This window comes from Podarcis gaigeae, assembly GCF_964106915.1.
Source record: "Podarcis gaigeae genome assembly, chromosome: Z".
Lineage (NCBI taxonomy): Eukaryota > Metazoa > Chordata > Lepidosauria > Squamata > Lacertidae > Podarcis > Podarcis gaigeae.
Window position 1 is genome coordinate 13,854,877 of NC_139691.1, and position 15,152 is coordinate 13,870,028.

The 15,152-nt window shown below is 44.5% G+C and overlaps 1 protein-coding gene across 16 annotated transcripts in view; it reads left to right on the top strand.

Annotated features, from left to right (window-relative positions):
* Positions 1-15,152, top strand: part of NUP214 (nucleoporin 214) — an 81,040-nt gene that overhangs the window by 3,957 nt on the left and 61,931 nt on the right. For all 16 annotated transcript variants that reach the window (XM_083721304.1, XM_083721293.1, XM_083721305.1 and 13 more), the window contains exons 3-12: positions 1,910-2,061; positions 2,783-2,972; positions 3,459-3,529; positions 5,250-5,313; positions 6,746-6,849; positions 8,117-8,223; positions 8,389-8,455; positions 9,408-9,534; positions 10,500-10,661; positions 14,448-14,895. In XM_083721304.1, coding sequence (XP_083577430.1) covers positions 1,910-2,061; positions 2,783-2,972; positions 3,459-3,529; positions 5,250-5,313; positions 6,746-6,849; positions 8,117-8,223; positions 8,389-8,455; positions 9,408-9,534; positions 10,500-10,661; positions 14,448-14,895 — 1,492 coding nt within the window. The remainder of the gene's footprint in view (positions 1-1,909; positions 2,062-2,782; positions 2,973-3,458; positions 3,530-5,249; positions 5,314-6,745; positions 6,850-8,116; positions 8,224-8,388; positions 8,456-9,407; positions 9,535-10,499; positions 10,662-14,447; positions 14,896-15,152) is intronic.

Sequence of the window (15,152 nt, forward strand, 5' to 3'; positions counted from 1 at the left end):
CTTTATGAACTTTCCCTTTCTCATACCACAAGTATGCATGCCATCCAAATCTGTTGTCATGATCTTCAAGATCTAACAAATCTGTATTTTCCATTTTGATCCAGCCCCGGATCCAGCTTCATAATATAATTTAATATCTGGAAGGGAAAAACCACCTCTGTCTTTACTATCTGTAAGTAATTTATGTTTTATTCTTGGTTTTTCCCTTTCCAGATGAATTTTGTAATATCCCTTTGTCATTTCTTGAAGCATGCTGCATTACTTATAACCAGTACTGACTGGAATAAAAATAACATTTTTGGCAATACGTTCATCTTGATCACCGCAATTCTTCCTAACAGTGATAAATTCATTCTTCCGCATACTTCTAGATTCCTTTTTATTTCATTCCAATTTTTTTCATAATTATCTTTAATGATGTTAATATTTTTAGTTGTCAACCAAATTCCTAAATATTTAACTTTTTTATGAATCTCTATTTCTATATTTTGCTGTAATTCTTTCCCTGCCCTCTTTTGGTACATTTTTCACTATCAGCTTTATCTTATTTTTATTCTACTTAAAACCTTCCACCTGCCCAAAGTTCTGTATTCTTTTCTAGGACTTTTGGCAGAGAGTTCTTAGGGTCCTCCACTGTTATTACAAGATCATCTGCATATGCTTTTAATTTATATGTTCCCCCCCCCCCCCATGATTCCTCTGGTGTGTTTTTTTACCTATTTGGGCTCATGTAGCATTGTGGGTAAGGGACAGCTAAACATCTGGAAGTCTGCATTCAACTGTTGCCTCATTCATTAACTTGGTTGCCCTAAGTAAGCCTGCATTTTCTAACCTGCCAAACTGGTGCAGGGGAAATAACATTGGCCAACCATCTACCGTTGTAATGTTTACTGAGACAATGTGTGTGAATCACTGTGAATACCTGTTGCTGGGAATCACAAAAGGGGAGAGTGTGTAGATCCTAGCTTAGTGTTGTCTTAGAATGCTGGGATCAGGGGTTTATTATGTATCTCTGTATTTATTTCCCTTTACTTATGTCCTAACCTTCCCAACAGGAGCATGGCTGGGCAATGCAGTTTACAAATACAGCATAACAATAAATAACATTAACAACACATAAAGTAGTGGCATTGGCAAGAAGGTATATTACATTCCAAAGGCTTGAGTAAACCATAAAGGTTTTCACATTGTGACACTTTCCATTTGCAAGGGAGTTCTGTATTCTATGAGGGTGCCATTCAGAATGTCTTGCATTAATAGTGCCTGTCCGGTAGGGCTGGGCGATATATCAAAGCAGTGCCCCAAACTGGTTTGAAGTCCAGATCATGATAACAGTTTCAGAATTTTTCACCTGGCAATATATCGTAAATCCTTGCTCACATCTTGGCTGCCACCATCTCTGCACATTTCACTCTTGAGTGACACTTGCAAGTCCATCTGATGTTCACCCACAGTGAGAGGCCCAATTCCTCCCTCTGCAGCCCAGCTGCCTGCCTTGGCAGTGGGAACTTGAGAAGGTGCTTGCCTGCCTGTCTGCACCTTTACCCAAGCAAGTTGGCTGCCTCATCCCTCGCTCCAGATTAGAACACTAGGGCTGTGCAATGTATCATCCAAAACCAGTTTGAAGTCCATATCCAGGAGTCAACACGTGGCTGCTTCTTCCTTCCCACCTTATTCGCTCCTTTCTTCTTATTTCAGACATTGTGATATATCGGTATATTACGATGTTGAAAACCAGACATCTCCCAGCTCTGCTGCCCAACAGGTTGAAATAACAAGCAGGGCATCCCCAGCTGATCTTAATAGACAAATAGGGCAGTATTGGATTAGTTCAGGCCTCCAACTACCTTTTAAATAATTTATTGTTGGTTTTTTCCCTCCCTGGTGCTCCTCTTCATTTTTTTTTAAGTTGAGAATGTCCAGAGTCTTTTCGTTCCCACGAAGTTCTGTGTGCATCACTTGGCACTCAGCTGTGATAACCTCACACTCTCTGTCTGCATGGCTTCCAGTGAAGTTGGGTCCTTCATTGGCTTTTTCGATGTTCGCACCTTTGTGAATCAGGTAAGTTGCATGGTTTAAAAGCAAACTTGGAAACCACCCCCCCAACCCTCACTCCATGGTGTGTTTTGCTATGAGTTTTGAAACTGGAGAGCTTCAGCAAGCCCTAATGAAGCATAACCACACTTTAGGATTCAGATGTAATGCTAAACCATGGTTAATTAAAAATTGGGAGGAACACTACCACAGTGTAGTATTCATGTGTGATAGTAAACTGCGGTTAATCAAAAAGGGAGCAGAAGATTCCAGTCTCTTCCTTGTGGCTGTTCCAGCAGGGGCGGGATGAAGTGTGTGTGAAGTGCTTTTGCCTGGCTGGAAGTTGTCCATGAGCTGTGATAATGACTCTTGCTTGCATGGCTGAAGATACGGGGGGCAGCACATGTAAAAGGCTCTGACTTTTGCACGGCTGGAATGTAACCCACTGTATATATCCATTACTCTGTGCGCTTTTGCCTCAAGCCATGCCCACTACTGATACGTGCCCCCTGGAAGGTTATCCAGAATGGAATGTGGCTCTCTGTATAAAAAGATCCTCCAGTCCTGCAGTAATCTGCAGCTCATCATTACTTCTGAACTCTACCACTGATAAGAGCTTAGGTTAGTGAAAACATCACTTTCCTTCAGGTCTTGGAGAGTATGATGGGCCAGTGATTTGACTCTACTGAAAGCAGGTGTCTTTGCTCATACGGATACAGTCTAACAAACATACATTTCTTTCTAATAGGCTAAGCAGCAAAAACGCCCCTTTGCCTATCAGAAGATGGCTGGGGCGATGGTCAATGACTTGAAATGGAACCCAATGAATGCCTCCATGCTGGCCGTCTGTCTGTCTGATGGAAGCGTCTCAGTCCTGCAGGTGGCAGATTCCGTGAAGATCTATGCAACTCTTCCCGCTTCAGTGGCTGTTACATCAGGTTGGTAACATGACTTTTAGACTGATGCAGAAATCCCTGTTATAAATCAGCTGAATTGGAGTTACGATTTACATATATTTTAGGTGTACAGCTCAAAGTAAGCCTGAATGTGCCATATGGACAATTGCAAACAAGGGTATCTCATAAGGAACCTTTGGCCCTCCCAATGTTGCTGAACTCCAACTATCACCCACCCCTGGTCATTGGCTGTGCTTGCTAGGCTGATGGGAGCTGCTGTTCAGCATCTAGAGGGCCAACATTTCCCCTCTCCTGCTGTAGGGTAAGCTCTCCTGAGACCATCGTTGGCCGCACCTTCATACTGAATGGACAATATTGCATTCCAAATTTGAGATTGTCGTGTTTGAATAACACTTGAGAGGGCAATTTAAGCCATTTGCCAAATTGCACTGGCTGGTTTTGTTGTTGCTATTTTCTTTGCAACCACTTAATGATGCCTGCTTGCTTTTCTCCCACCCACCCCTTTAGTGTGTTGGAGTCCTAAAGGAAAGCAGCTGGCTGTAGGCAAGCAGAATGGCACAGTGGTCCAGTATCTCCCTGTAAGTCTGTTTTGTTCTATTTGGCCTATAATGATCTGCCTCCTCCTGCTTCTCCCTCTTGGTTCTTTTCTGTTTTGTTCTCCCAATTCACAGTTCAGAAGATGGGGTCTTAAGCATAAGGGTAGCAGAAGTACATGCCTGGGAAGGGCTGTATTCTAGAGCTTGAGCATCCATTTTGCATGCAGTAGGCCCCAGGTTTAGTCACCGGCACCGCCAGGTAGAGTGAGAATTTTGCTTTTGTATAGTAAGCTAGTTTTTTCATGCCTTCACACTCCTCTCTATTCACCATCCAGGCAATCAAGAAGTTTAGGAGCGCAAGGCTGCATATGCACCATGCATTTAAAACACATGGTTTCTTCCCCCCTTCCCCAAGGAATCATGGGAACTGTGGCTCTGTTGGGGTAAACAATGGTTCTAAGGATTCTTAGCGATAAGCCATGCACTATGAATGCATAGCTGTGCACCTGTCATATTCTAGCCAGGCAAAATCACAAGGGGAAAAGAGGGCTAGTAAGGGGTATGGTTTGGGGTGAACCCTGAGGACAAAAAATAGGCTTGGAGGACTGCATTTGGTCCCTGGGCCTAAGATTAATTAATTTTCTTTCATTTTATTTGTTTGCCGCTCTTCTACAAAAAAATCATGCTCAAAGCTGCTTACAACAAAGAAACAGGAATTCGTTTCGAACGAACACTACAAAAACCTTCATAATAACACAGCACTACAAAAATATAATATACCAAAAGCCCACATTTCAGTACTATAAATATAACAAGTACCATGCAGCATGCAATAGCAAAAACAACAAGGAAGCTTCATAGTTTCACCTTAGTCCTAGAAACACCACTCCTATGATGTTGCTTACAGTCCCTCTGCTGTAGCAGCAGCTTATAAGGCTTCCAAGGGCAAAGGATGGGGTTGCTGGAAACAACTCTCCCATGATGATGTTCATCTCTGATATAGGTGAATTGGGACCATGCCCATAATTAAGCCGGAGGTCACATGGCTTTGATGCAAAAGAGTGCCCACATTTGATGCCAACAATCTTTCCTTAGAGGGATCTTCAGCTACAAAATGCCTGTGCCTGAAATCTTGGAGCATTGCTCCCATTGAGAGCAGATTAGGGATAGGGAACTCATACCCCTCCAGCTGTTGTTGTATTCCATGGGTAGGCAAATGAAAGTGCGGGGGCCGGATCCAGCCTATTCGCCTTCTAAATCTGGCCCGGGAATCAGCATGTTTTTACATGAGTAGAATGTGTCCTTTTATTTGAAATGCATCACTGGGTTATTTGTGGGGCATAGGAATTTGTTCATTTCCGGCCCCCCACAAGTTCTGAGGGACAGTAGACTGGCCCCTTGCTAAAAAGATTTGCTGACCCCTGTTGTATTCCATCTTCCATCAGCTCCATCTATCATGGCCAGTGGTCAGGGGATACTGGGAGTTAATAGTCCAAGAACATCTGGAGGGCTTCAGGTTCATCATCCACAGAGCAGACAGTACTGAGTGAAATGTACCATGTCATCAGATCACTGAACCATGGCAGCTTAAACGCTTTGGACATTTTTTTGAAAGTGCTTGTATAAATTCAGGGTGTTTTTGATTTATTATTGCATGTGTGATATGAAGTGTTGCATTGTAGATAGAATACTTTAAACCCCCCCCCCCCAATATCATTAAATTTAGGGTATTCTAATCACGCTCATTCTTTTACTTTTTCAGAACCTGCAGGAGAAGAAAACAATTCCCTGTCCTCCATTCTATGATTCAGATAATCCTGTCAAAGGTACTGTGTTTCCTAAAATTTGGCGTTTTGACCGATTGATATTACAGTAGTACAGATGCATCATGTAATCAGTGTTTCACTTATGTATGTGCCTAGAATTTGCCCACCCATGAAATTCAGGCATATTGTGGAATGTGAGATGCTTGTTTTTGACTAGTTGAATCTCCCGTGTTTAAAAATAAATCTGACAGGTGTTTCGCTCAAAATACTAAGTAGTATTTTTTTTATACCAATCCCATTTACAGTATGGATTAATATTTAATCTCCTGTAATTTAGTTGTCAGGGTTGTTAATGTAGCACAGTTACATAATTATAGTGCAAAGATTTGATAATGCCGTCCTTTCTTTTGAAAAAAAAATGCAGTCCTTGGTCTTATTATCACATCTGTTACGTTAAATTTTTAATTTGTATATTTGTAATTGAAACTTGAAGTTCTTTATACGTCTTGTTCCCTAAGATTAACACAGCAACAAAACTGTTGTACTCACAGCAGCCCCTTTGAAATTGATGGAGATGACTAAATTAGGCAGATTAACTTCAGTGTGTCTACTTGAGAAGAACTTTGCTGGATGCAGCCCTCTGTAGGGAAGGTTTCCAGTGTCCTAGATCCTTCTGTCTTCAGACAGTACACAGTGTTAATGAACACATAAAGGAACCAACCAGCTGCATTATACCAAGTCAGACTGTTAATCCACAAAGTTTAGTATTGCTTACTCTAACTGGCAGCAACTGTCTGGGATTTCAGGCTGGGGTGCCTCCCAGCCATACCTGGAAATGCTGGGGATTCAACCTGGGGCTTTCTGCATGCAAAGCAGGTGCTGTACCACCAAGATATCCCTCTTCCCATATAGCTCATTGGATGGACATATGCTTTTTACTCCAGAAATCCCATGTTCATCTCCAGGTGGGGCTGAGAGAGACTGAAACCCTGGAGTGCTGCTGCCAGTTATTGTAGGCAGCACTCAGTTAGCTGGATCTATGATCTGACATGATATTGGGAAGCTTCCTAGCATGAGGGGAAAGCAGCATAACTCAGTGGAAGGGCATCTGCTTTGCATGCCGAAGGTCCCAAGCTCAGTCCCCCAGTATCTCCAGGTGGGGCTGTGAATGTCTCCTGCCTGAAATCCTGGAAAGTCACTGGCAGACAATAATGAGCTATATGGACCAGTGATCTGACTTGACATAAGGCAGCTTCCAGTGGGATGTATCCAACTGACTTCTTCACAGGTTCATTTATTTCAATGGGCCTACTCTGAGTAGGACCAAGCTTGCATACAACCCTATGTTCCTGTGTAAGTAATAACAATAACAATAATAATAATAATAATAATAATAATAATAATAATAATAATAATAATAATGAGTGCCTCTTGAGAAAAACAAAAGCAAAAAACCCGACAACCCAAGTTTACTCACATTTCTGTTTTGCAGTCTTGGATGTGTTGTGGGTCAGCACTTATGTCTTCACTATCGTATATGCGGCTGCGGATGGGATCTTGGAAGCTGCACCGGAAGTGGTGATGGCTGTGCTTCCTGTACGTGAAGAGAGGAAGCGCTGGGGAAGCAACCTCTTTTTCTCTTGTCTTTGATTTCTAAGTCTGTGCTGCCTACCGTCATTCTCACAATTTTGCCAGGTCTTTGTCCCTGGTTTGTGCTGCTGTGTCTTCCCGCATGTTAGGCTCTTGCTTCAGAACAATAAAAAAAGTAGTGACCCGAGATGTAGAATCCCACTTCATAGAAACCATTTAGTCAAACTTGGCATGGAAGTTGAAGCATTCAGCAACCACAGCAGGCTCCACACTTCTGCGAGTGTCAGTTTTGCTTGCCAAGTCCCCATACAAACAGGTGTTAGATGCCTACTTCTTAGATGCACAGGTTTAACTTGGGTGTTTGGAACTTTCTTTCTGCCTGAGGGCCGCATTCCATCCCAAGCAACCTTCCAGGGACCACATGCCAGTGGTGAGCAGCAGGGTTGCCGGCAAAAGCGAGCAGAGCAATGGGTGTACATTTTGCCTCCGGATAGTAGGCTAGTTTCTATGGACACTCATAATAATCCTTGCTGTCCTCCTTTCAGACAATCAAGAGGCGTGATCAGAATTCTAGGAATGCATCCCAGCTAAGCAAAACAGTTTAGGAGTTCCTATCTTTTTGTGGTTATTGAAACATTTCATCATACTTTTGGCCAGAGGTGTGGGACTCTTGACCTTCCACGCACTGTAGGGACTCCAGCTTCCATCAGCCCCAGCCAGCATGGCCTGTGTTCAGGAATGATGGCAGTTTGTGTTATATAATAATGCATTCTTTATATCCTGCTTTTTCCCTACACTGTAACTCAAGGCGGATTTCAGAAATTAAAGCAAAACAGATAAAATACAGAAAGCTAAAAACATACAGAAGATAATAGTTTAAAAAGAATTAAACTGTAATAGAATTAAAACTATATAAACGCAAATTATGAAAATACTGTTAGCAAAAAATAGCAAAGCCCTATTCAAATCACTTTCCTTAAAAGCAGTCAGTTCCCCAAAGTGCATGGGAACAAGGCAGCCTTCACGTGCCAGGGGAGAACAGCAAGAAGGGAGTCAGTCTAGCTTCTCTAGGAAGGAAGCCATAAAATCTGGCAGCTGGCTATCATGAAGGCCCCCTCCTTGTAATTATGAAACAGTTGCAACCATAAAACAATTATGTATGTTATAAATGTCCAGCGTCTGCAGGGTCATTTATGAGCTGCCCCTCCCCTAAGGCACTTTTCCTCACATGTTGCATCTCCCACACAGTTCCCCATTCTGTCTCCCCATTCAGAAAAAGGAAGAAAAGCGGCCTGAGCTGTTTGTGAATTTTATGGAGCCCTGTTATGGCAGCTGCTCTGAGAGGCAACATCACTACTTCCTTAACTACGTTGAAGAATGGTGAGTAATGGCGATCATACAACATTGAATAGTTCCCCTTTAATATTAATTAGGTGAGCAAAGGGCTGGGTGTATTTAAAGATTGTTATTTGAAACTAACAGGGAAAGGTGTTTATGCTGCTTTAAGTGGGTTATGGATTTGTGATTGTTGTTTCCTTCCTCAAGGGATCTGGTCCTTGCAGCATCTGCTGCTTCCACAGAGGTCAGCATCCTCGCAAGGCAAGGAGACAAGGTAATCCCACTTCCTATTTCCCCAGCAAGTGCCCCTTATAAGAAGATCAGAGGTCCCAGTGAGAGTTCCAGAGGGGTAGTTATTATTAAGTCAGCTGCAGCAAGAAATAGCAAAGTCTCATGTCACCTTGAAACCCATGCACTTACTGGGACAGAATATTTCATTGATTATCTATTATTATTAATAATTTATTGCACTTATACCACCTTTTTCCCTCCAAGGAGCTCAAGGTGGGGTACATTGTTCTCCCCCTCATTTGATCCTCACAACAACCCTGTAAGGTAGTTTAGACTGAGAGGCAGGGACTGGCCCAGTCAACTTGATTGATTTGAACCCTAGGCTGCCAGGTCCAAGTCTCACCTGCTAGCAGTTACATTACTCAGAGGCTCTTGCTTTTGTGGACCATGGACTCACCTCCGCCAATGGTGGTGGATCAGATATACCCTTTTGACTTTAAGGCATCTCTTGAAGACCTTCTTCTGCCAACAGGCCCATGCAACTGCTTAAACATTTTTTATTCCAGGCGTTTAAATGTTTATTTCATAATGTTTCACTTGTACATATTGCTGTATACTGCCTTGATACTTATATGAATTGGTTGTACATAAAAATCTTTATAAATGAACCAAGGAATAATAGTAATTTCCCTCTCCACTGCATGTGCCACAGTGATTTTTTTAAAGTGGAAAAAAAGCCCTACAAGTTGATCTCCCTGGCAGGAACGATTCCAGAGGTTGCCAAAGCACAGAGCCAATTGGGAGCGGCCATAGCTCAGTAGCAGAGCATCTCTTTGACAAGGCCCCAGGTTCAATTCCCAGGATCTCCAGGTAGCGTTGGAAGATGCTCCCTGCTTGAAACCGTAGGGAGTTGTTGTTAGTCAGTGTAGACAATACTGTGCTAGATAGACCAAGATCCTGATTCCTAGTACTAATTAAACTAACCCTTCTTACAGAACAACTGGGAGCTGTGGGTTCTGGAAGACTCCAGCCGAGCAGAACTTCCGGTCACAGATAAGAGCGATGACACTTTGCCCGTAGGCGTGGCCATTGATTACACCAGCAACATGCCCATAACCATTAGTAAGTATATGAATGTTGCTCTTGGGTTAAGCATAAAGCAAACAGCAGCGCTCTTATACCAGGTGTGGGGAACCTTTTGCCCTCCAGATGTTACTGAACCATCAGCCCTAGCAAGCATGGCCAGGGATGCTGAGAGTTGTAGTTCAGCAACATCTGGAGGGCTAAAGCTTCTTCACGCCTGCTGTAGAGGGAGCTTTAGTGCTGGTCATTAGTCCTGAGAAGATGCTATTAATATACAGTATTTTTCGCTCTATAAGACGCACCAGACCACAAGACACACCTAGTTTTTGGAGGAGGAAAACAAGAAAAAATCTCAGAAGCCAGAACAGCAAGAGGGATCGCTGCGCAGTGAAAACAGCAATCCCTCTTGCTGTTCTGGCTTCTGGGATAGCTGCGCAGCCTGCATTCGCTCCATAAGACGCACACACATTTCCCCTTGCTTTTTAGGAGGTAAAAAGTGAGTCTTATAGAGCAAAAAATACGGTACCTAAAAGTACTTCCCCACCTTCTTACTGTGATTCTTGAGGCTATTCAGAATGGGCAAACCTGTGACCCCGGGGCCAATTGTGACCCTCCAGTCCTCCATCTGGCCCATGGGACTCTCCCCAGCTGACATTGTTTTTTGCCTGACTGGAATTTGTCCTGTGTAAGTAAAGGAAAAAGGGTGGACTAGAAATGCCTGGCGTGCTCTGGTCCATGGGGTCACGAAGAGTCGGTCAGACACAACTAAACGACTAAACAACAACAACAGAAATGCATGGAATAGAGTTGTAATACATGTTGCATTATTCATGAGAAGTCATCTTGGGCACTTAGTTCCCTTTGTAAAGTTTTAAACTCTTGCCATTCTAACGTAACTTCCTGGTCCCTTCCCGGACTTGTTTTGAGGGCTGCTTACTAAGTGGAGGTACTGCTGAACACATCTGGTCATGATGTGTGTGTGCGTGTTTGTGGCATTTTTGCAGGTGAGGATAAAACCACGGACCCAGCACCGGTCCTGCTGCTGCTGTCAACTGATGGAGTCCTCTGCCCCTTTTACATGGTCAATCAAAACCCTGGTGTGAGGTCTCTGATGGTGGTGCCGGAGCCCCTCTCTCCAGAAGGAGACAGAGGAGCAAAATCAGCCGGTAGGTGCTTGCTTTCTTTTTGGGGGAGTTTTGGTCCAGCAATACCCGGGGATCCAAGGTTGTAGAACACTTATCCTAAAGCACTTTGAATGCAAATGGAGCAGCCTGGTGCCCTCTTGACCAGCAGTCAGTGGCCAAGAATAATGAGAGTCAGAATTCAACAACGTATGGGTGGCACCATGCCAGAGAAGGCTGGTGTAGAGTGATAAGGAGGGCGTGGCAAGCAACATGCACAACTTGAGATCAAAAAGACGTACCTGTTCCCCTTACCCTCCCTTTTCAATCTTTCGGTTTTGCTCATCAGCATTTCCACCTTAATAGATCACAGCGTTCCATAGGAGAGTAGGAAACAAACCTCATGCCAGGATGGACCATCAGTGTTACCTGCACTGACTGGCAGCATATCTCCAGGTTTCAGGGAAGGGCCTCTCTCCGTCCCACCTAGAGAAGGTTGGTGTTGAAGCTGGGTCTTTCTGCGTGCAATGCAGAGGTTACCAAACTGTCCCACTTTGTGTATATGATTGGTTGGACCTACGCTTTGGATGCAAGGAGTCCTGTGTTCAGTCCTTGGCATCTCCAGATGGGGCTGGGAGAGACCCTGGTCTGGACACCTGGGGAGCTGCTGCCTGACAGCGCTCAGTTAGCTGGACCAACAATCTGGCATGAAATAAGGAATCTTCCTAATAGTTGTGGGGGGAGCAGTGTAGTTCAGTGGTAGAGAAACCTGCTTTGCATGCAGAAGGTCTCAGGTATCTCTGGGTAGGGCTGGGAATGTCTCCTGCCTGAACCCCGGAGAGCTACTGGAGATGTCAGGGATTGAACCTGGGACTTTCTGCATGCCATGCAGGTTCTTTCTCACTGAGCTGCCAATATATGGTCAGTATATTGGTAGTAAATATTGAACTCAAAGGGTGAAGAGAACTATTTGTGTATTATCTGTTTTGGCCAGAGATGAAGGTTCACTGCAAAGTCCTGTTCACTTTTCATCTGTGTAATTGCATTTCCTGTTCAATACGGAACACCTTAGTTTTGGCAAAGGCTTTTCTTTCCAGCTCCACTTGGCATGCTTGTTGGCAGGATGTTTGATTCAGACTAACATGATCCTTGCCAAAAATCGATGGGGGATTGTAGAAGGCCTTGTGCTCTCAATTCCCAGCTCAATTAAAATCCAGCTGACCTGGGAAATTGTAGTATTGATTTAAGAGCCGGCCCTTTGGGCAGGGATCTTAGAGGTCCGATCTGTGAGTCTGAAAAGATCTATTGTGCATTTTTATTAAATTACTTTGTATGTCTACCCTGCCATATCCTTAAATGGCAGAGCTAATATCAGTATTATAAGCATGTATCTGATGGACGCAGGTGGCGCTGTGGGTTAAACCACAGAGCCTAGGACATGCCGATCAGAAGGTCAGCTGTTTGAATCCCGTGACAGGGTGAGCTCCCATTGCTCAGGGTCTGCTCCTGCCAACCTAGCAGTTTGAAAGCACGTCAAAGTGCAAGTAGATAAATAGGTACCACTCCGGCGGGAAGGTAAACGGCGTTTCCGTGCGCTGCTCTGGTTCGCCAGAAGTGGCTTGGTCATGCTGGCCACATGACCCGGAAGCTGTACGCCGGCTCCCTCAGCCAATAAAGCAAGATGAGTGCCGCAACCCCAGAGTCAGTCACAACTGGACCTAATGGTCAGGGGTCCCTTTACCTTTTTAAGCATGTATCTGTGCATGTACACAAATCTCGTCTGGTCTAGATAGAGAATTAAAATGTGTGCTGACTCTGGCCCTCCCCTGTGGGGCTAAATGGGGGAAAGAGAATCTCGTATGATGGCATGCTGAGCTGTGGAGATAAGTTCAAGTGCCTCTGAGGTACATCTCAATTCTGTGGGAAAGTCTCTCCACAACACCAAGCTGTGTGGCAGTTGAGGGTCTTCTCCTCTTTGCAGTGAATCTCTCTCGGCCTCAGTGTGTTATTAGGATCACCCCACATCTTTCTTCCAAGCCCAGAGACCATAGATAGCAGCTGCCAGTCCAAGCAACAAGATTAAGTCAAATGGGCAAATAATGTGCTAGTGTGAAGCAGCTAGCCTTTTAACTGCAGCATACACCCAGTCACGGTTAAAAGCTTTCCACCAGCCTGCACAACTGTAACTCCAAGACGTCAATTATAGCATCCTTGCCTGGTTTTATAGCCTGGCTGAGTTAGACACACAGCCCATTTCCTTATTCCTCATCTCATGTTGCATCTCCTGGCTAGCTCACCCTGTTCTGGAATCGTTCGGCTCTGGGTTAGTGCTCTCAATTGTCTTGGCACACAACACCATTCTAGCTGTGGCCCCTGAGTGTTGTCTGGCTTCTTCCTAATGGGTCATTCCACATCAATTTAACGCGGTCATGCCACCCACCATCTTGGATTTTGATGAAACTTGGTGTACACCCTTCCCTTATGGTTGAAAGAAAGTAACCCCCTTAATTGTTTCCCTCTTGAGATACTCGGCCTTGTGTACATTTTAATTTTTTCCTCTATAACAAATGATCAGATCTCTTTGAAATTTTACACAGAGCTCAATAAGACGATGAGGATGTCAAGAAAAAATACACCAGCACCCAAAAGTTGTTATAAATGCCTTAAAAAAATGTATAAATGTACCATAGGTTTTTTGGTGAAAAAACTACCGTATTTTTCGCCCTATAGGACACACCGTCCCATAAGGCGCACCTAGTTTTTTGGGGGGAAAATAAAGGGAAAAGAATTATTCCCCCCCCCCAGGCGTGGGGCTGGGGCTGGGGCAGGGGAGGTCCACCCAAGCTTCCCCCGACCCCAGCCGCCAAACAGGCAGCTCTCTGCAAGCCGTGGGAGCCCAGCGCTGGCTCCCGCTGCTTGCGGAGAGGTCCACGAAGCCTGGACGCGCTGATCTCAGCGCGCACAGGCTTCAGCATGCAGGCAACTCTCCGCAAGCAGCGGGAGCGCTCCCGCTGCAGAGAGGTCCACGAAGCCTGGACGCACTGATCTCAGCGTGCGCAGGCTTCAGCATGCAAGCAACTGAGGGGTGGGGCAGGGGAGGCACCGCTGCTTGCGGAGAGGTCCGCGAAGCCTGCATTTGCCCCATAGGACGCACACACATTTCCCCTTCATTTTTGGAGGGGAAAAAGTGCGTCCTATAGGGCAAAAAATACAGTAGGTTTAGAAAACTTAAATTTTCAGTGTGTGGGCACGATGGAATCAAAAATTTTTGATGGTGAAAATTATTGCAAAGACATGCTCTTTCTCAACAGAGAATAAGATTTAATGGTTTTTTATGTCTTGTAACAAAATTTTATGTTTTTGGGACATCATGGGGAAAAAGTGGCTACTGGTTACAACTTTACTACAATGCATAGCTGTAATAGAAAAAATAAATGAAACAAAGTTGTTCCTCTTAAAATCTAAAATAATGGTTATTACAGGTTGGGTTTTTTTCAAAAGTGGGTTTTTTTCAAAAGTGCAGACTACTTTTTCAGTTTTGGGGTATTTAAAACTATGAAATTGGCTATATCGTGAAATCAATCTAAAAAAAAATTTGGTCAGAAACTTTAAATGCTGGCATGTAAGGAAATAAGACTTAGCAAGAAAAAGATTAAAAGAATTTAAAATTATGCATTATTTTCAATTTTGCAACCATAAGGGAAGGGTGTGCACTAAGTTTCATCAAAATCCGAGAGGGTGGGTAGTGAAACCCTCGTTTTTTTTATTTGATGTGGAATGGTCCTAATGTCACGTAGTAACTTTTAACAAAACCTCTCATCTCTCTTCCAGGCAGCACTCCCCCGTCATCCGCTTCCGCTTCTGCTCCTCCAAAAGTTGAAGCTTCCTTGGCCGTTGTCCCAGCCACATCTGCAGTTTCCAGCAAAGGGGCAGCCCCTTTGTCTTTCGCTTCCTTCACTCTGAAATCCACCAGATCTGCCGCTGATGCCCCGCCACAGTATCCTGGCGTATCGGAGACCCCCAAGCCTCCCCTTGGTTCCAACCTGAGCGGAGCAGTCGGCTTCCCCTTCTCTCCAACCACCAGCATCTCCAAAGCGCCTCCAACTCCATCTCTGCTGTCCAGCCCCCTTACAGCTTCTCCTCCCTCCTCTTTTGGTTCCGTGAGTTATAAAGCGGGCATGGACAGCTCAGCCGGGGCCCCCCCCTTCGCGAGTCCTGTTGGGCTAAAGCAAGGTTTTGCCTCGCCGCCTTCCTCCGTCAAAACTAACCTCACTGAAAAGTAAGTCTCCCTTTGAGTCTTTTTAGCCAATGTAATCGTGGTGGTTTTGAAGCAGTTTTAAAGTTGGTGGGGCTCTCCGTGTGTTGGTGGATTCAGGGTTCCCATTGTCCGATGGAACATGCTGATTGCGGCTGATGGGAGTTGGAGTCCAATACCCGGAAGGGCACCACAGGTTCTGCACCAGGGGCCCCATCTGCATTGTACATCTAAAGCAGTACCGTTTTAAACAGGTCCTCCGTCCAAGGAATCTTAGGAAC